Genomic DNA, 22,347 nt, shown 5'->3' on the forward strand with positions numbered 1-22,347 from the left:
TAGGAGAGCAAGAGCAGTGCTTCTTTATTTATTTATTTATTTATTTATTTATTTATTTATTTTGGGTTTTTTCGAGACAGGGTTTCTCTGTAGCTTTGGAGCCTGTCCTGGAACTAGCTCTTGTAGACCAGGCTGGTCTCGAACTCACAGAGATCTGCCTGCCTCTGCCTCCCGAGTGCTGGGATTAAAGGCGTGCGCCACCACCGCCCGGCTATTTTTTTTTATTTTTATTAACTATAAACACATGTTTAATCTACTTTGTAAAATTCTTTGAACGTATCTGGAAAAGTAATACAGCTACACATCAAGGCATATATGATCATGCCTTAAGCATGGTCATTGCTATTTTATTATTATTGAAAATCATATGTAAAAGTACTATTGTTGGACTGGAGAGATGGCTCAGTGGTTAAGAGCACTGACTGCTCTTCCAAAGGACCTGGATTCAACTGTCTGAAGATACAGTTGCAGGAGATCTGACACCTTCACACCAATGTACATTAAATAAACCATTAAAAAGTAATATTGTTTCCTTATAAGCAACCTTGAAATGTTGCTAACTGCGCTGGTATTCTTTTTAAAATATTTATTTATTTATTATGTATACAATATTCTGTCTGTGTGTGTGCCTGCAGGCCAGAAGAGGGCACCAGCCCCCATTACAGATGGTTGTGAGCCACCATGTGGTTGCCTGGAATTGAACTCAGGACCTTTGGAAGAGCAGGTGGTGCTCTTAATCTCTGAGCCATTTCTCCAGCCCTGTGCTGGTATTCTTAATTATCTGCTGGAAAGAGGCATTAACCAACGACAAGAGAAAATTTTAAAGGTTTATTGTGCCTACTGACTTCTAAAGACGTGCTTCTCTAACAGCTAGACCATGTAACCACAAGAGATCCCACCAAGTCAAAGAAACTGGTCCCTGGGTGTGGTGGCGCACCCCTTTAAACCCAGTACTAGGAGGCAGAGGCAGGCAGATCTCAGTTAGTTCAAGGCCAGCCTGGTCTACAAGAGCTAGTTTCCAGGACAGGCTTCAAAGCTACACTGAGAAACACTGTCTAGAAAACAAACAAACAAATACCAAAACTCAAAAACCAAAGGATAAAGGACCTGACTCCCTTCCCTAGGACCCATGTGGTGGAAGGAGAAACTGACACAAGTTGTCCTGGAACTGACATTAAAGTGCAGACATATGCACTGAACAAAATAAATAAAATTGCAGTTTGTACAATAACAGCTTTAGTTTCCTGAGCTCCTATCTACTGTCTCCTGGGCCCGTGGTAGTGGCAGGTGGATTTCTGTGAATTGAAGCCGGGATGGTCTACATAGAATTCCAGGCCAGTGCAGATCTACATAGGAAGACCCTGTTATAAAAAAAATAAAATATAGAGCCAGGTGGTGGTGGCACACACCTTTAATCCCAGCACTTGGAGGGCAGAGGTAGGTAGATCTCTGTGAGTTTGAGGCCAACCTGGTCTACAGAGAAAGTTCCAGGACAGGCTCCAAAGCTACATAGAGACCTTGTCTCAACAAACAAACAAAAACAAAAACAACAACAAAAAAACCCTATACTTTTGCCTGAAAGCTGAAAGTAGAAAAGTATTCAAAGTGTATTCTAAATTGAACCACAGCATATATAGACTTTAGAATTATGGAAGACATAACCATTACACACAGGAAAAATACCCAAAAATATAAAGTAATAATTTAAAAAAATAAATAAACTCTCCTGTGATGGCAACTTCCAGTTTTATGTTTGTTTGTGTGTTTTAGTTTAGGTGTTTGTTTTTTTTTGGGGGGGTAATTTTTTTAATGTTTTTTTTGAGACAGTTACTCAGTAACTTTGGGTCCTGTCCTGGAACTAGCTCTTGTAGACCAGGCTGGCCTCAAACTCACTCTGTAGACCAGGCTGGCTTCAAACTCACAGAGATCCACCTGCCTCTGCTTCCTGAGTGCTGGGATTAAAGGCGTGTGCCACCATCACTACCTTCAGTTTTGGTTTTTGACTTTTTTTTTCTGTGTATGGGTATATTTCCTGCATGTAAGTCTCTGCACCATGTATGCGTAATGTCCATATTGGCCAGAAGAGAGTGTTGGATTCCCTCAGAACTGGAGTTACAGATGGTAGTTAGCTAGCATATGAGTGCTGGGAATTGATCCTGGGGTTGTCTGAAAGAGTAACATGTGTTCCTATTTCTTTTTTTAAAATATTTTATTTATTATTTATTATGTATACAACATTCCTTCCATGTATGCTTGCATGCCAGAAGAGGGCACCAGATCTCATTAAAGATGGCTGTGAGCCACCATGTGGTTGCTGGGAATTGAACTCAGGACCTCTGGAAGGACAGTCAGTGCTCTTAACCTCTGAGCCATCTCTCCAGCCCCCCCTAACTATTTCTTCAGGGTTCTTTTTTTTAAAAAAAATTTATGTGCATGAGTATTTTTCGTTCATGTCTGTATGTTCACCACAAGTATGCTTACCCATGGTTGTGATGTGAGCCATGTGGGAGGTGGGAATAGAACACCTGAATCCTACAGTATATATGACTTATTAAATTTGTTTGTTTTTTGATATAGGAGTTCTCTGTATAACTGTCTTGGCTGCTGTCCTGGAACTAGCTCTGTAGATAAGGTGTGTGCCACCATTGCCCGGCAAATACACTTCTTTTTTTCTTTTTTTCTTTTTTTTTTTTTTTTTGAGACAGGGTTTCTCTGTAGACAGGGTTTCTCTGTAGCTTTGGAGCCTATCCTGGAACTAGCTCTTGTAGACCAGGCTGGCCTCTAACTCACAGAGATCCGCCTACCTCTGCCTCCCGAGTGCTGGGATTAAAGGCATGCGCCATCACCAGCCACCCCCGCCTGGTGGCAAATACACTTCTTAAAAAGTAAATAAAATGTAAAGTTAAAAGAGAGCCTACATTTAGTAGTAGAGCATTCCTAGCATGTGGGACTCTAAGTAAAATAAAGAGAATGAGGTTGAGGTTACAGCAGTGGCAAAATCATGCCTAGCACTAAAGCCATGTGTTCTATCCAAAGTGACACACAGAAAATGGAAGAATATAAAATTTTAGAAAAAGGATTAAAGGAATATTACTACTCATTGTGTGTTGGGGTTCAAAGCCCCAACATAAACTATTTTTAATAATTGAGACACAGTTTATGCAGCAATATCAGAAGTGAGTCTCATGCGGGACGATGGTGGTGCACGCCTTTAATTCCAGCACTCGGGAGGCAGAGGCAGGTGGATCTCTGTGAGTTCGAGACCAGCCTGGTCTACAGAGCTAGTTCCAGGACAGGCTCCAAAGCCACAGAGAAACCCTGTCTCGAAAAACCAGAAGTGAGTCTCAGGGTTCCTTCAAATCCTGAAGATCACCTGCATTTATTATCCAAACACCTTTTATCCCCCAAGGTAAACTGAGGTGGAAGTTCATTAACATTCTGTTTTCGGGGTAGCAGGACTAAAGTCATGTATGCAGCTCTGTCACTAGCTTGGAATTGACACCTCTTCTCAGGTGATCTCCATAATTACAAAGCAAGGAGCAACATATCCTGAGTTTTTTGTAGGGTAGGGACAGCCTGTCTGGAAGGGTATGTCACTGCTCCAGATACTAACTATGGCCTGAGAGCCCTGACTGCCACCCTATGTAAAAATATGGGCCTACAATTGTGAATATCTCTAAAAGACAAATTTTAACTGCGCTTCTTTTGGTGGGGGGGGGGTACCGAATCCTGTTATGTAGAGCAAGTCAGTCTTAAACTTGTGTGGTCTTCTTGCTTCTTCCTCCTAAGGGCAGGAATTACAGGCATGGCCAAGCTTCCTTTAACCGTCCTTTATTGTAGAACTAAGCCTTTGGCGGGACCGAAATGCTTGTTATGCTTTTAGAGAGGGTATTCTTTATGTAATACTAACTTGCCATGTACTTACCAGGCATCTGAAGTTGTCATGGAATTGCTTATCCTCCTGTTTCCAAATCCCAAATCCTGGGATTACATGTGTGTACCCTTATAGCCCAGCCACCTGGAACTCTGACTTCTTTGCTTCTTTTGAGACAGTGTTTCTCTGTGTAGCCCTGGCAGTCCTCGACCTCACCCTGTAGATCATGCTGGTCTCTAACTCTTCTCTATCTGCCTCTACCTCCAGAGTGGAGTGCTGGGATCAATGATGTCTTCCACCACTGACCAGAAACTTGGAAGTCTTAATCTTTCTGCCACTCCCACTGGTGTGCTGAGTTCATGGAATTTTCTAACCACTCCATTCCAGCCTCAACCTTTAAAGAACAAATCATTTTATTTTTATGTTTGATGTACATGTGCTTTGCTTGTGTGTAGTTTGTGCACCAAATGCATGTGTGATGCTTGTGGAGGTCAGGAGAGGGCATCAGGTCACCCTGCCCAGTAGCTGTGTTTGTCAGTGCCCTTAATGGCTTTCTCGGCTTTCTCTCCAGCATCCTTTATCCTTTTCATGGGCTTTCACCAAGTGTCACAGTTGGCCTTGACTGTCAGCCCAGGACAGGATTGTTAATTAAGGGAAGCTGTAAAGAGACAGACTGACGTAAGACAAGACCATGACCACGTTTACACAGGGTGTGGGGCCATTTCTGTCTCCCCAACCCCATGGTCAAAATGCCTGCAGAGGAAGATGGGATTAGGGCCCTTTATAGGGTAAGAAGCTGGGAAGTGTAGTCTTTCAGTAGGAGCTATGGGGATCTCAGTATTCTACCATATCTAAAAGAGAAAGCCTCTCTCCTTTTCTCTCTCTCTATGAGATAAGATTTCTCTGTGTAGTCCTGGCTGTTGCGGAGCTTGCTCTGTAGACCCCACTGGCCCCGAACTCACAGATATTCTCCTGCCTCTGCCTCCCAAGTGCTGGGCCTCTTTATGGTTACATGTCCTCTAGGTCTTATTTGAGATAGGGCCTTACTATGCAGCTCTGACTGGCCTGGATCTTCCGATATAGAATAGGCTGACCTCTTGCTCAGAAAGGTCCCCCTGCCTCTGTTTCTTTTATTTTTTTTCTTTGTTCAAGACACGGTTTCTCTGTTTAACAACTCTCTGTCCTGGAACTAGCTCTTGTAGACCAGGCTGGCTTCGAACTCACAGAGATCTGCCTGCCTCTGCTTCTCAAGTGCTGGAATTATAGACATGTTCCATCAGGCATGCTAGGCAAGCAATATGACAACTGAGTTACATTGCTAGCCCCTAGAAATTTTCTTTTCTTTTTTTCACTATGTATACAGTGTACTGCCTGCAAGCTAGAAGGCGGCATCAGATCTCGTTATAGATGGTTGTCAGCCACCCTTGATTGCTGAGAATTGAACTCGGGACCTCTGGAAGTGCCAGTGCTCTTAATCTCTCAGCCATCTCCAGCGTCCTCCTAGAAGTTATTAATGATTAAAATATTTTTCCAGCATTTCAATCATCATATCATTTATTTTTCATCCTACTAAGAGCCTTCATTCATTTCATGGTGAGATCACCTGGATAGACATTCCCTGATAAACCTAGAATTCATATATGAACATTTGCAGCCTTGGTCACTGTCATGCTTCCCCTTGCTACTAATTACATTCTCCCTCCTTCCTTATGAGGAGGAAATGGGATATATACCGAGAGCTTAATTTACTTGCCCAAGGTCAGCTACACCAATCAAGGTGTCACATTTTGAATCTTTTATATCGGGTAGGTTTCAGGGCTGGTTTGATATTTAATTTTATTTTAAACATTTTCTTTTCTATGAAAGGGGAAAAAAAATCTTACAATGACCTCGCAGTTTGTCCTCTGCGACAGTATCACCCCCCAAAAAATTGGAAAAAAAACAAACAAAAGCCTAATAAACAACAAAAGCGATAAATTAACACGTGCACAGCCAAAATCCTAGAGAAAAGAAGGGATACTTTTAAAGTAACAAGCAATAGTGACACATGGCTCGACTTCATGCAGGGAGGGAGTCGAGAGCTACACAGTGGTGAGGGAAATAGTTTCTTCTATAACCTAGCCCACCCTCAGTTTCTAAGGGTGTTCCGAAGCTTCACCATCGAGGACGCATCTAACCAGTGACACCGAATGACAAGGCAATCGTACTTTTTATTCTTCTCCCACTTCCCTTGCTTATTCTCGTCTGCACGCGTTTTCACCATCAGTGAATTTGGAAACGAACGTCTTACCCTACAGCCTTATGTACTATATAATAGATTGCCTTATGGCGACCTTGACAGCCATCTGGGTGGGAGGCGGGTGTCTGGGGAGGTCGATTGTGAGGGGTCGGGGGAGGGGACATTTACACCCCGCGAGGAGACGACACCAGCCGGGGTAGACCGCAAAGCTCCACTCAGCAAAGCATTCTTCTAAAGATTGACAGACAGTGCACCAACTGTCTTTGCCGTAGAGACGGCGTAGCATCGCGAGATTTCGATGCACCTCTGGTGGGGGAGGAGAGGAAAGGGGGATGGGCTCCTCTGTGGCGCAATCATTGCACGAGATTGGGCTACGGTCGCCGAAGCCGTCTTGAGATCTCGCGATATTTCGTTTTTTCCAGTCTGGAACGCTGGGCAGTTTCTCGCGAGAGCCCGTGCTGAGGCTCCGGGAGACCCCGGGTGTTTGTGTGTGTGTATGTGTGTTGGTGAATGAGTACGGAGGAGCAGCGGCCGCCATTTCACGGAGCGAGCCGACGCTGTCGCAGGGGTGGATCCTGAGCTGCCAAAGCCGCTGCCCTGCTCTCCCGCGCGGGCTCCTTTAATCCCATTGTTTCTTTTAGATTCGCTTGGGCCTAGGCGCCCTCGGGGCCCGATATTCGGGTTGGGCGGTACCGCGGCCTGGGCCTAGGGGCTTAACAGTAGCACCGGCGGCGGCGGCAGCGGCAGACTTCCCGAGCCGAGCACAGGCGCGCGAAAGCCCGCACAGGTACGCGGCTTCGCGGACTGCCGTGGTCCGCTTTCCGGGGTCGGGTGGGCCGAGGTACCGAGGGCAGCTTGCTGTGGCTTTGAGCCGCGCGCGGGGGTGGGAGGCTCCTCGACAAGGTCGGTCTCAGACCCGTGGCTGTCTGTGCCTTTCATTTCTGGCAAGCGCACCGTGGCTATTTTGGTGGTGGCAAGGCCCTCCTTGGGGACATCGGGCAGATAAAGATCTGTCCTTTCGAGGCCGGGGCTGGTCGCGACCTCCCAACATGGCGCCTGTCGAATGCTACCTTGGTACACAACCCCTCCCAACAGAGGGAGTTTCCCTTTGCCGCTAAAATGGCAGCGCGGGTTTTGTGCGGAAGGAAGCCCTCAGCCTCATACTCTCGGGTTCGGTTTCGGGAGTTCAGAGGCGGCTTTTTGAGATCAGACATTGGGTTCTGATCGTGTGTTTGATGAAAGAAGCGTTTTACGCTTGCTTAGCCGAATCAAAACTGTATTAATGCGCATCGCACAGTTTTAGTCATTGTAGGGCTTTTTAAGGACTTTCCTTACAATTTGAATTTTGTAGGCCGAGGAATTTTTTTTTTTTTAAAGAACAACTGGAAGTTGTTTACTTACAGGACTGTCTTGTTCTTCCCTAGGCGTGTAGAGAAAATGGCAGACGATATTGATATTGAAGCAATGCTTGAGGCCCCTTACAAGAAGGTGAGAAAAACATGCCAGTGAGCTTTAATATATTTCTTAATTTAGCATTATTCACGAAACTACTGCTGAAATGTAAACTAACCTTCCCGGAGCCCTCTTGATTATCTTATCAGAGATGCATTACATGTAACTTACAAAAGTAAATATATGCTATTGATGTAATAATATTGTGCAGTAGTTTCACTTCAGCGTGATGAATAAATGCCCATCTATCTCTCTTTGTAGACTTGCCTAACGATATCTCACCTCTACTCCCATGAATTCACCTTTGATTCCAGTGTGAACTGTCAATCATAAGGTAGTAATTGAGTGACTTATCGCTGTACCGTGGTCCCCTAGGTAAAATGACTCAACTAAGAATTAACCAGCTTCAGTTTGGTATAGCAAAAAAGGTGAATGTAGTGGTTGGGAAAATAGCAGGGGTCCAAGAATAAATTATAACCAGTCCATGACAAGTAAATCATCTTACAAGTCTTTAAAGAAGAAATGGGTGAGATTAAAAATTTATTTTATAATAATAGATATAAGGCTGGTGATAGTAAAACTTAAAACCAGGCAGGTGTTGATCTGCTTTTCAGTTAATAATTACTAAAATTCTTGGATCCCTGAATAGAAATTAGCACAAAAACAAAACAAACAAAAAAACAACAAAAGGCAAGAGGCAGTGTCACATATTAGAGTCACTTGATGACTGTTTTACTGCTCTCCATAGTATTTTGTTTTTAATTAGGCCCTACCATAGTATTTCACACTAAAAACTACCAAGGAATTATTTTGGTTAGTAGTGCAATATGACAGTCAGTATCACAGTAAAAGTAAACGCCCTTCATTCTTTCACCAGTTGGTGGTGAAAATAGCAGTATGCATGCATTATCACTGGTATCACAAACCTTAAGCTTTGTAACTCAGCAGATATACTACTATAGCTGATGTGTTCAAACTTTGAAATAAACATTGCGCATAAACCGTTTAAAAATAATACATTTGTTTTCGAGTGTAGCACGACCATGTGGTTCCTTTTGGATGAAATCTGATAGTTTTAATTTAAATAGTGTAATTTTGTAATGCTAGACTCTTGAAGATGTATTTTCTGATTTTAATGTTTCTTGTCGTAGTTTAACATGGATGTAATTCCATGTAAACAGGTATGGAAGTAGGAAATGTTTAGGCTGGACTGGTGAATTATTAATTAACTTTTCTTGGGTTCTTGGGAGTCAACATTACTAAAGCAGTGTGAATCCCTGTTTGCTTCAGGGCGAGATGTGTGACAGAGGTGGCATCAAGCTCTTACAGTCCCAACCCTCCAACGGAAATGGGCGAAGATCTCAGGAATGGCATCGGTCACAGGAAATCGATAGTGGCTGGCTGCTAGCATGGCCACTTGGGGCTTAGGCAGAAATAGAGCCATGGTACCGACAAGAGGGACAATAGCACATGGAATAAAACTCAATGACTTCATGTTTCATAGAAATCATATTTAACCACTTCAACATTGTAACTCTGGATAACTTATTTAATATCTAAACAATGTAAGAAAGTAAATATGTTAATGTGGAAAGATTTTAATTTGTTTCTTGATGACTTAATTATTAGCAACAAAGTGGTTAAACGTATACCATCTAAATTTTTTTTATAGCCTTCCATGTTAAACTAAATAAGTAATTAGTTTTAAAATTGTCTTGTATTTTCTTATTCCTATTCCCTTTACCCTTTGACAACTTGAAATGTTACCACTTCGTCCTCATGATGTTCTTCTATCAACCTTGCTTAGGATGAGAACAAGTTGAGCAGTGCTAACGGCCACGAAGAACGTAGCAAAAAGTAAGTTTGAACAAGGAACCTGGGAGGGTGGGTTTCTGAACTTCATGTGGTGGAAATCTTATGTTCTTTTGCCTAAAGCATCAAACTATGGTTTTCTTCGCTTCTTAGAATACTGGTCATACCTTTTGGGATGAGAAAGTCCTTCAGTACATAAAACTGTGGACTTTGCGATGTAGACTTCAGGATATGGTTTCAGAAACCTCTGGACACTTTGCCCTCCAAGGATCCCATGATTCTCTTGAGTTCTATAATGTTTTAAATTTGGTAACTTCGGCTTAATTTTTGGAGACGTGAAAATCATTGAATAAAAGAGTTAGTTACATTAGAACAAAGATATTATCAAAATAATATCTAAGACCATGGAAAATACTGTTTACCTTCATTCACTAAAGGAATTGGCTATGAATTATTTCTGCTCCTTGCTGCTTAAAGGCCCTTTTGGTAGTAATAAAGGGGCATGCTTAGTATTTCTTCGTAAGATATTTTTTTCTTCGTTGTTTTGAGCCTTTTTATCTCTAGTGTATCTAAGGAGATCGTTAAGAATATGTAGTTTATTTGGGTTAGGTGAGTAACCTGAAATAAGAACTTGAAACTACAGACAGCACAGAATATAGTACATGAAAAGGTATATTAACAGTTTAAACAGGATCCAATTTATAAAGTTGGAGCCTGTCAGCTGTTGTGAAATTACCATTTAGCTCCAAGATTAGTGATTCTTTATATCATATGGTCATGTTACATGCATTAAGTTGTTCTAGCCCATGTTTATGATACCATACTGAAATACTTTGTTGTCATGACCCCATAATACATAATGAAAATGATGGTAAAATAGCCACTTACTTGACTCTGTTGCTATTTTCCTCCTGTGAGCTCGGGGTGCTTCATAATATCTACTTAGTCATCCTTACAACGTTGTTAGGGTAGGTTGATATAATTTCATAAAATAGATGAGAAAATGGTTCAGTGTGGATCACTTAGGCTTTGCTAAGCCAAAGTTTTATAATCTTAGTATGGTAGTAAGGGATTAATTTTAATATGTTGGTTGGGTGTGATGATGCCGGCTTACAAGTACGTCCTTAAGGTGAGGCAGGCTGATCATAAATTCAATGCCAGCCTGGATTTCATAGTGAGACCCAGTAGAAAATGCAAAAATAAATTAATGCTAAGGAGAAACAGGTCTAATTTGTGGAAATCTTTTTTTCTTGTACAAGATTAGGTGGACTCAGTAATGTTCCCTCCTAGTCAAAAGTGAATACAGAGAGCAAGTTGACAGGGCTTATCCCATGCATTTTTAACCTTTGCAAAAGAAACAATTCCCTAAAGTCTTGGCTTTGCAATTTTATGTTGAAAAGAAAATACTGGAACAGGATTCTAACAATTTACAAAAATCACTCACTTTAGAAGTGACTTAGTAACTAAGATTTTTATCGTAACTGTGCAAAGGATGAGGACAAGCTTGAATGCAAATCTTTTCACTGTCTTTAATGTCACTTCTTCCCACTAATGTCTTAAGATTGTACTCTTTTAATCCTGTAACTAAACTCATTAAGATCACCAAGCTTTTTTTTTGTTTTGTTTTGTTTTGTTTTTGTTTTTCGAGACAGGGTTTCCCTGTAGTTCCTTGTAGTTTCTAGAGCCTGTCCTGGAACTAGCTCTTGTAGACCAGGCTGGCCTCGAACTCAGAGATCCGCCTGCCTCTGCCTCCCGAGTGCTGGGATTAAAGGCGTGCGCCACCACCGCCCGGCTCAAGATTACCAAGCTTTCATGAGGAATTTAAGCATTATGCACTCTATAAGAGATAGTTTTTGTTGTTTCTTGTTTTTTATCTGTTGTATGTACAGTCAGTTGGACAATTTAACATAACTGTTTTAAAGACTTTCCTAAACACTTCAATTAGTAATATCTTCAGATTTTTCAAGGCTTCTTTAAAGATGATTTAAATTAGGCAGTTGCCTAATTTATTCACAAATTTTTTTATATTTTGATTTGAAGGAATGTGCCATTTAAACTAATTGAACATAAGAAAACTTTAAACGCTGGGTGAAATGCAAAACAAGTATTTACTCATTTTAAGATAATTTGTGTTAACCTAAGGTAGATGTCATTTTTGTATGTTTCATGCTAAAACCCTATTGAATTGAGATAACTTGCTGATAAGGTAGAATAAGAAACTGCACATTGTGACAAAGTTAGCTAAGTATGTAAACTGTTTAAACAATTGTAGCTGACTTGTAATACTCACTGTATCATATCCTAGTAGTAAAGGGATAAAAATTGGAAATAACAACCGGTTTGCCTATTTTCTGAAGAATTATAACACTGAGTTTTTCAAGGCCTCCAGTAAACTCTTTAGGTACTTGAGGTTGCTCCTCATAGAAGTATTTTTTTTCTGTGACCAGTTTTGCAGTCTCAAATCAAACTTCATTTTGTTAACGTCTTTAAAGAATCATTTAGAAAAGGATAACAGTAAAATGGCACAGTTAAAATATATTGGCTACTGTGGTGTGGATTATCAAATTTTGGAATAAATGACTTTTCTATTTTTTTTCTTATTTTCCAGAATACTTTGCATTTAAAATTTAGATCTTCTTACATGGAAGAGGTCAAATCCAGTTATAGCAAAACACCTTTACAGCAGAGGCCATATAACCAAAAAGTCCAAAGGCCCAGTGGACCATTTACTTCAATGATGTTCAGTACAATTTCCACTGCCACTAAAGACTTGGGAAAGTCTCATTTAAGTTGTAACAGGATTTGACTATTAGTATGGATTTTTTTAAAACATTTCTTTAGTTGATAAATGTTCTATAGCAGTATCTTGGTTTCTTGTAACACTAGTCTTTTGTCTGGGCTTTTATATTGAAGATGGTATTTTCTGCTATCTTAGTATGTTGTCTATTTACCTATCTGGGGTTGCCTTCAGATGTGGTTGGGGATTAGCAAGACATTGAGTTAAAATTAGCTCTCTGATTTATGTATTTATATTTTAAGCTCCTTTGGCAAAATAAGATTGGGGACATATGAGAGGTAAATAGGCAGATTGACTCTGCTGTGGGCTGTCTTTGAGCAGAGCAAAAACTTACTGTCCTTTTTTTTTTTCAGGGGAATTGAATTTTTACCTTGTCCCCTAATTTATCGGTAGGACTTAGGTTTTTAGCCATTCCAGAATTCTCTACTTTTATGAAATAGTGTCAGAATTGAAACATCAAAGTTGGAATGTTAATTGTTGCCCTTCTGAGCATTGGAGTTGGTTTGACTTCTATATAAATAATGAGTGTAGCCTAATTTTCTGTCATGTGCTACCTAGCATATTTCTGACAGTCAGGTGGATTATCTTGAAATTTTAGACAAAGTTTCTGCCTCCTTGGAAAGCTCTACATCTCCTTGTGATTGGAGTGTGGGTTTCAAGATTCCAGAAGGTGGGTGTCTTCATTTTCTATTTTCAATGCACTCTAAGATAACCTGCTTACAGGTTCTCTGAGGCATACCTCAGTTGTTCTTCTGCTAACTTTGTTTTGATACAGATTCAATAGCTAATTAATTTTCCTAATGATGTAGAGTTGTCAAAATGTTCAGACTTGAAACCACTTAAAAATGGATATTTTGGTGGAATAAATTTATTTCAAAATGTCTTTCATTTACATTGAAATATCTGAAGGCACCTCTAATTTGGGTGATGATAGAGATACAGATTTCAAGGTTTAATTATTAAACCAGTGGGTGAAGTACCATGAGGAACACAGAAATGAGTGGAAAGATAACTAATGGACTTTTTTACTTTCCAAGGAAGGTCAAGTTGTTTTAATTTCCTACAGGCTTGTATAAACTAGCTTAATAGGGCATTTTCCATTTTCACTATAGCTTTAAGTAGAAAGCTTCTATGGTCACAATACTCTGGGGTTCTAAAAGTGAATTTTATTGCATTCTTAGTATCCTTTATCATTGTAGTTTTGCCCATGAAAACTAAAATGCTATGTATATGTTTTGGAAGTTCAAAATATGCTTACATGTACATGACTTGAACTAAATTGCTGTATGGAAAAATTTACGTGACAATTACTATTTCTTAAAAGTGAACATACTGTAACTTTTATTACTATAACTTATAGATTACAGTAATGCTTTGTGGTCTGTTATGGAAATGGCAGATAAATCATGTCTGAAGTTCAGGCTTGGTTTTCTACTTACCAGCAAGTCCTGTCTCTTGTTTCAAGCTTTAGCTGCCTCAGGAGATGATTGCAAATTCTTCCTCTTAAACCTGTTTCTCAATTCTTTGGCAGTCTTCATTTAACATGAAGCAAAGGTTGGGGTCTTATGTGCCTACCTAGGGATTGTTTTTCCTAAATATGATTTTTTATGCCTTTGTACAGTGTGGTAAAAATACAAAAGGATAAACATTTTGACCATAAAAGGAAGTATATATTAGTATTTAAATCAGCATGATAATGATACTTTTTCCCCCTCAGGAGAAAAAAAAGCAAGAGCCGAAGTCGTAGTCATGAGCGAAAGAGAAGCAAAAGTAAGGAACGCAAGCGAAGTAGAGATAGAGAAAGGAAAAAGAGCAAAAGCCGTGAACGAAAGCGAAGTAGAAGCAAAGAAAGGAGACGAAGCCGCTCACGAAGTCGAGATAGAAGATTCCGAGGCCGCTACAGAAGTCCCTAGTATGTAACTGTAATTAGGACTTTTGTTAACTCTGGTTAGATAAGTTAACTGGAGGAATATGAATTGTAAGATTCTGTTTTTCAATAACATTTAAAGTGAAGGATATTGACATTGAAGCTTAGTAAGGAGAAAATACAATATGGGAACTGATTTATAAAACTTCAAAATTTACAACTCTTTCTGACCAACTAGCAATAATTTGCTTGCCAGTCCAAATTAAAAGAAAGCATTTGAGTGCTTGGTAGAGGAAAACCTAAAGTGTGTGAGCTATTAGAACACAAAATACATATCTAAATAAGGTTCATGAAGAAAATTGTCTGTGACTGGGAAGTTGAAATCCTTTATCAATTTGTATTCTCAATTTTTAGTCTCATTACTCTTTTTTTTTTAGTCTCATTACTCTTAATTATTATTTGTATTTAAGCTTTGTAGATTGTTAAAGAAATTTGCATGCCTTGTTTAAGGAAATTTAAGATAATTTCATTATGACTGTTAAAAATTCACCTGGGGCAAAAAAACAGATGACTCACTAGTTAAGAGCACTGATTTGCTCTTCCAGAGGACCCAGTTTCAATTCCCAGCACGAAGCTACATGGCAGCTTACAACATCAGTTCTAGGGCTTGTGACACCCTCACATAGACATACATGCAGGCAAAGCACCAGGGTTGAGGATTTAGCTCAGTGGTAGAGCATTAAGTACAAGGTCCTGGGTTCAGTCCTCAGCTTCACAGGGTTGGGGAAGAAAAAATAACAGAAAAGACCAAAAATAACTAACAAGGTAACTGGCAGGCAAAGCACCAATGCACATAAGAAAGAAATTCACATATATTTGGGGGGAAAATTGCATTTATAAGCAAGTATTGAAACAATTACAGTCCTTACTTAAGGGTTACCTAAGTCCTAAATTCTTTAAGCACAGCTTTGTAAACTACTTTTATAGTGTTTATGTTTGTATGAGGTGCCCAATGCAAGTGAGTTTAAGTGTCAGTGTAGGCCACAAGCATTGAACCACACAACCTCTGGAGCTGGAGTTAGAGGTATTTGTGAGCTTAGAACTCAAAGACAGTCCACTGAATCAGTCAGTTCCTAAGCTTTTGTTAAGGAATAAACTTGGGCTTAAACTAATCATGATAATTGTCAACAATATATTCAGAATCCTGGATTTTGTAAGATACCGTATTAACTTAAGATCTTTGAGTAGTTTAGGTTCTGACTATTTCATTTATGAATTTAGTATGTGTTTCTGTGGATGCTTCCCATGTTTCTAGGTTCTTCCTCGTTAATTATTTTATAGACTTTACATGGTGATAATGGAGCCACAGTGTTAATTCTGGATAATATATCAACAATATTACTGTTATTTTCTCATGATTTGCTCCACATCCTTTACGTAAGATTGCTAATTGTCTCACTAGGACGAACTAAATGGGTCCAGCTACCTTTAAGATTAGGATACTGTTGTAGAGTATGGATGGGTGGGTGTGGCCTGTGCCTGAAACTTACCCTGGTGTATTTAAATTTTTCTTGTGTTGGGTTCCAGTTGAACTGTTGAATCTATAATTGGACTATTTTATTTATAACTAAGGCAGAAACCTAGTCAGGATGGGCAGAAGCAGATTTTGTGAATTCTAGGACAACCTGATTTACATAGTGAATTTCTAGGCCAGCCAAGGGTGCATAGTGATACCCCAAATCCACAATACCTTTTTGTATTAGTTGTAGTAGAAGAAAGAAAATAGCTTCTTAAATTACACTTTTTATCGGGCTGGAGAGATGGTTGACTGGTTAAGAGCACTGACTATTCTTCCAGGAAACTGGAGTTCAATTCCCAGCACCATATGGCAGCTCACAACTCTGTAACTCCAAGATCGGACACACTCACAAGGACATACTACCAGACAGAACACCAATGAACATGAAATAAAAATAAATTATAAAAGTTAAATTTATATACTTAAATGATCATTAATCATTCCAGTAACTGTCTTACTATTAGGGCTTAGTGAGGCTGAGGAGGAGGCTCACAGCCAAGGCACAGTCAAAATTGATGTGAATTCTAAGTATGAACCCTATTTTTAAAAAATTATATTTTTAACTTTAGAAGGGCCAGATCAATTTTACATGAAACTGCTTAGTTATAGGCTGACAAAGTTTTTATTAAAACTATCCAAGTATTGATGACAGGCCCTTTCATTATTTTACCCAATGCCTGATGGTCCTTTGAGGACTATAATTACACACTAAGGAACATGTATATACCTTATGAAACCTTGAGTAATCTTTACCTTTATAAAGGTACAAAAAAATACTTGTAATTTGAATGAGTTACAATGAAATCCTCTTATTACAATGTTTTACAATATTAGTATCAGGTTAAGGGGGACAGATAATGTTTTGATACTGTTGTTTTTGAATAAATAAAATTCTCAAAATTTTCTAATGAGTGAATTAGCATTAAATTTCTATTAAAAGTGTGAGGCCAGCCTGGTGTATAGAATGAGCTGCAGGAAAGCAAAAATTAACAAATAAAAATAAGAATATATCATAAGTATTTTCTACAATAAAAAAATATAGTACATTAAATGTGCTGATATTCTCTTTAAGAATTATTACATGAGCTGGGTGTGGTAGCTCACATGCTTTAATCCTTGAATTTGGAAGGGACAGGTGGACCTCAGTGTTTTTAGACCAGCCAGGTCTTCAGAGCGAGGTCCAGGCAATCCAGGATTGTTAACACAGAAACCCTGTCTCAAAAAACAAAAAAAATACTTTGTATGGCTACAATGGCTCAGTAATTCAACACTAATCTGATCACTACCAGAAGTTGAGTCAGGAGGAGCAAGTGTTCTAAGTCATTCTTCCCTACATAATGTGTGTTTTTTTCATAAAGAACTGCATGGTAAACTGATGCTGCAATAAGAGTTCAGAGGCAATTTTTACTCTATTTTTATATTTTAAAGACTCAATCTTTATGATTATATGAAAAACTAACCTAAAGTAGATGTGATGAATTTTTTAGAATGAAAAATTTTTGAGGCTGTAACTTATGTTCTTGGCACCTCTAACTGGTCCAGGATAGATAAATATATATAAGGGCTACAGGTCTGGGATAAAGTTACAGATTTTTCTAATTGTTTCCTCTTTATAATTGAGGTAGAAAAGAAGCTGCCTAATCATTGTTAGACTTGCTGGAGAGCCCATAAACTTGATCATAGCAAGACCCTAAACCTGTAACTAGTGTAATTTTGTGTTTTCTTTTTAGCTCCGGACCAAAATTTAACAGTGCCATCCGAGGAAAGATTGGGTTGCCTCATAGCATCAAATTAAGGTTTTTAAACATACTTCTGAATTGCTTAAATTGTTTTTTAAGGAACTAATGAGATATTACTTGTTAGGGTAACTTGTGAAACTTTTTAACCTTACAGCAGAAGACGTTCCCGAAGCAAAAGTCCATTCAGAAAAGACAAGAGCCCTGTGAGGTAACTGTTGGCTTTTTTTCTCCTTTTAAATTTGTTATAATGTTTTGTAAACAACCAGAAACCCCACTTTTTAAACTTATGTATGTGATGATTTTGATCATGTTAAGTCTTAACTTCCTTTTGCCGTATTGGTAGCTTAAAAACAATGATTATGAACTGTTGCTCTGGTTTCAGTATCTTGTATTTATGCATGCATGCATGTATGTATGCTTAAGATTACTTCTCTGGCTGGGCATGCCTTTTAATGCCAGCACTGGGGAGGCGGAAGCAGGAAGATCTCTGAGAGTTTGAGACCAGCCTGGTTTACAAGAGCTAGTTCCAGGACAGGCTCCAAAGCTACAGAGAAACCCTGTCTCGAAAAACAAAACAAAAAGACAAGGTTTTGCTGTAGTTTTATTTTTTTTTTAAGGGAAGATATTCCTTTGTAGCCCTTGCACACTTGGAACTATGTATATTAGGCCTCTAACTAAAAAGAGATCTACTTGCCACTGCCACTCTTACTGCTGGAATTGAAGGTGTGTGCCACCATGCCCAACTATGTATATAGTGTTATGCCTGCACACCAGAAGAGGGCACCAGACTTCATTATGTGGTTGCTGGGAATTAAACTCAGGACCTGTAGAACAACAGCCAATGCTCTTAACCTCTGAGTCATCTCTCCAGCCTAGTCCCCTTGTTTTTGTGAGACTGGTTTTCTGTGTTTAACATTCCTGACTGTCCTGGAACTCACTCTGTAGACCAGGCTTGCCTGGAACTCAACAGATACCCGCTTGTCTCTTGCCTCCTAAGTGCATGGGTAACCACTGCCCAGTTGATATTGTGGTGATCTTAATGATGTGTTTACTTGTAAGAAAAACTTTATTCTTTGAATCTTAGACATTTTTAAAAAATATTTTATTTATTTATTATGTATACAATATTCTGTCAGTGTGTATGCCTGCAGGCCAGAAGAGGGCATCAGATCTCATTTCAGATGGCTGTGAGCCTCCATGTGGTTGCTGGGAATTGAACTCAGGACCTTTGGAAGAGCAGGCAATGCTCTTAACCACTGAGCCATCTCTCCAGCACGAATCTTAGACATTTTTGACCCTAATGGGTTTGAAATTACTTGTTGGACTGGAAGTGTAGCACAATTGTAGAGTACTTGAATAGCAGGATTTCCATCTACAGTTTTACAAACAAAACTCTTCATTGATATCTCAGGTGAAATTCAAGTCTTTTTTTTTTTTTTGGTTTTTGTTTTTGTTCTTCGAGACAGGGTTTCTCTGTGGCTTTGGAGCCTGTCCTGGAACTAGCTCTGTAGACCAGGCTGGTCTCGAACTCACAGAGATCCGCCTCCCTCTGCCTTCCGAGTGCTGGGATTAAAGGCATGCGCCACCATCGCCGGGCTCAAGTCTTTTTTAAATTAGTGCTTCCTAGTAGTGTACTGAGTGAACAAAAACATGTTTATGTTATGTATAATTATTTTTTAAATATATTTTTAAATTGTTTGTGTGTGAATATGTCTGTCCCTAAGAGATAAGAGTGTTTGGTGTGAGTCATCCAACATGATACCCGGGAAACAAAATTAGGCCTTTTAGAGAAGAGAGTTAGCTCTTTAGACTAATAGCCTTAAGAATTATGATTTTGTTTGTTTTACAAGATAGGATTTTTTGTCCTCAGATTCACAGAGATCCTCCCTGTCTCTGCCTCTTGAGGCAAGCTTTGTTAGAGCACAAACAAAATATCAATTTCCCCTTTTTTGTCTAAAATAATAGTTTATAACTAATAAAAGAGAAACTATATACAATAAGTATAATAACTATACAATACATAATTCAGCAATGTCTAGTCCATTAGCAAATGACAAATTCAGAAAAAAAACTCTAAATGATTATACCTAATTCACTTCCATTTATATATTTATTTTCTTTTTGTCATGGGTATCAGGTCCCATGGAACTGTAGTTATAAAAAGTTGTGAGCTCCCATGTGTATCTTAACCACTGCCTCTCTCTTTCTATTCTAACTTCAATTACCAAAACTGTCTCAATGTTTTTCAGCCTTATATGCTTTACATCTGTTTATTGAATTTCTTGAATCTATAAGAAAAACTATAAATATAAAGTCTTCAACTCCATCAAAGACCTGAGAAGGAGCCAGGCAGTGGTGGCGCACGCCTTTAATCCCAGCACTCGGGAAGCAGAGGCAGGCAGATCTCTGGGAGTTTGAGACCAGCCTGGTCTACAAGAGCTAGCTCCAGGACAGGCTCTAAAGCTTCAGAGAAACCCTGTCTCAAAAAACCAAAAAAAAAAAAAAAAAAGACCTGAGAAGGAAATAATATTAACTAAGTAAGCTGGAAATGCGAGCATGTGACTCCCAAAAAGTGTGAGATCGGCCAAAACAACTGGCTGCATGGAACCTAAGGTTCCTGTGCAGCGTTAGGCTATCCATCTTTGGCCTACAGGCCTAGCATATCTGACAAACTTTCTGTTAAGTAACATATTTTAAATGTCTACAGAATGAGTTCTAGGACAGTTTTCTACTTTGAGGAAACTCAAAAAAAGTTCTTTAACACAATAACTAATACCTTTAATCGTAGCACTTCCAAGGTTAAGGAATAAATTAAATATACTTATAAGTTCAATACCACACTGCTTGACAGAGGTACTACTCAGGAAGGTTTGTATGGTGAAACCCTGTCACAACAAGTAAAGCAGTAAGAAAAACAAAACCTACTCCGTGTTGTGGTGATATATACATGCCTTTAATTCCAGTACTCTGGAGTTTAAGGCGAGCCTGGTATACAGAGCGAGTTCCAGGGCAGGCATCAAAGCTTACAAAGAGAAACCCAGTCTTGACAATCAGGAGGAAAAAAAAAGGAGTAAGACAATGAAAGTTATATTTGTTTTATTTTATTTTCTTATTTGAGAATTTTTATTCATAGCAGTTAAATTCAAAGGTGCTTTATTTTTAATTTTTTTCCAACGAATGTTAAATCTCTTTTCATATTTGTTTAGGTAATTTCCTTCTTTGTTTTTTTTTTTTTTACAAAGAGTTTCTGTATGTATCACTGACTCTTCTGAAACTTGCTTTGTAGACCAGGCTGCCCTGGAATTCAAGATCCACCACTGCCTCTGCATACTAGACGGCTGGGGTTAAAGGATTTCTGGCATATGTCTGATATCTTTTCAGATGTCTGATCAGCTGTTTAATGTGGAGAGATGACCACTTTAATAATTAAGAACAATTCTTTGATGTTCTAGTATTATGCATACAGTGATGAGAGGGATTATTTGGTCAATTGAAAAAAGACATTTTGAAATTTTGTGGACATTTGTCTACATATAGAGTGTATTAAAACTGTACTTGGAAACTGTGACAACTAATGAAAAGTTTATTCTTTAATATTTAGAAGTTAATTTCTTGTTTTCCTGCATGTATGTGTTATGTGAACTATGTGATTGGTGTTCTCCAGAGGTTGAGTTTTTTCTGTATAGTGTGGAACTGGAGTTGTGAACTACCAAAGCAAGGTCAGGTCAGCAAATACCCTAAAATGCTGAGCCATCTCACCAGCCCCCTTCTTCCCTTTCATTGCTTTTTGAAACAGGTTTTCTGTGTAGCTCAGGTTGCCCTGCAACTTGCTATGTAGAACAAATTGGCCTTGAATTCAGATTTTTGCTTGCCTCTGGTTCTCAAGTGCTGAAATTAAAGGCTTGGCAGTACAGGACAAACTCCTTTTTTATAATTTTATTAAAGGTTTACATTAAAAATTACTTCAGAACCCAGGACACATTTTAGTGTGTGGCACTATCTCCTGGAGAGCATAAATTTTAAAAAAAAAGGTGGAAGATTGCATTAAAGTTTCAATGCACTGCATTAACGTGAGAGTTTGATGCAAGTCTAGAATGCTTGAAAGTCTATAAGCTGAGAGCTTGTAAAAGGAAGGTGAGATTTTCGAGATGAGGGCATAGAAAGATGACTTAACTGAGAAAAGAAAGAGCCTAATCGTTAGAGAAGATAGTTGAGTTTCTGGTATTTACTTGCTAGCTTACAACTATTTGTAATTAAGACTTGAGGAATCTGATCTCCATTTGGGATGAATTTAGTATAATTGTATAGACCTCAGCACACCACTGAAGATATAGACAGGTAAAATTATTTTTAAAAAATTTGAACTGTCAGTGGTTGTGGCGCTTGCCTTTTCATCACAGCACTTGGGAAACAGGCAGGTGGATCTCTGCGTTTGAGTCCAGCCTGTTCTGCAGACTGAGTTCCAGGACAGGTAGGGGGACACAAAGAAACCCTATCTCAGGAAAAAAAAAAAAGTTTAAAGAAATCTTTGGCTAAAAACAGGAGTTTGAATCTGGCAAGTGGTGGCTCAGGCCTTTAATCCCAGCATGTGGGATCTCTTTGATTTCAGGGTTTTTAGGGTTACACAGAGAAACCCTGTCCTGAAAAACAACAAAAATGGTAGTTTGAGGGTAACTGTGATAAATGAGATCCTTTCTTCAACTAACTTTAGCATTAATTCTGTATTCTTTTCTTAGGGAACCTATTGATAACCTAACTCCTGAGGAGAGGGATGCAAGGACAGTTTTCTGCATGCAGCTGGCAGCAAGAATTCGACCAAGGGATTTGGAAGAGTTTTTCTCTACAGTAGGAAAGGTAACTCCTCATTTAAAGACTGCAAGTTGGTAGAAGTCAGGGGTTTTAACCATTTCCAGCATTATATGTGGGCGTTGTGACACACACCTTAAATACCAATGTGTAAGGAGAATTCAAGGAAAACTGGGGTTTCA

The 22,347-nt window shown here is 39.0% G+C and overlaps 1 protein-coding gene across 6 annotated transcripts in view; it reads left to right on the forward strand.

Annotated features, from left to right (window-relative positions):
• Positions 1-6,596: 6,596 nt before the first annotated feature.
• Rbm39 (RNA binding motif protein 39) overlaps positions 6,597-22,347 on the forward strand; it is a 35,574-nt gene continuing 19,823 nt past the window's right edge. For 2 of the 6 annotated variants that reach the window (XM_038332155.1, XM_038332156.1), the window contains exons 1-7: positions 6,597-6,900; positions 7,538-7,601; positions 9,373-9,422; positions 13,892-14,086; positions 17,351-17,416; positions 17,514-17,567; positions 22,096-22,213. In XM_038332155.1, the coding sequence (XP_038188083.1) occupies positions 7,551-7,601; positions 9,373-9,422; positions 13,892-14,086; positions 17,351-17,416; positions 17,514-17,567; positions 22,096-22,213 (534 nt within the window). In that variant the 5' untranslated portion in view covers positions 6,597-6,900; positions 7,538-7,550. Of the gene's footprint in view, positions 6,901-7,537; positions 7,602-7,826; positions 9,423-12,772; positions 12,845-13,891; positions 14,087-17,350; positions 17,417-17,513; positions 17,568-22,095; positions 22,214-22,347 lie in introns of all 6 variants that reach the window. The other 4 variants (XM_038332157.1, XM_038332158.1, XM_038332160.1 and 1 more) reach the window with 3 other exon arrangements.

This window comes from Arvicola amphibius, chromosome 5, assembly GCF_903992535.2.
Source record: "Arvicola amphibius chromosome 5, mArvAmp1.2, whole genome shotgun sequence".
Lineage (NCBI taxonomy): Eukaryota > Metazoa > Chordata > Mammalia > Rodentia > Cricetidae > Arvicola > Arvicola amphibius.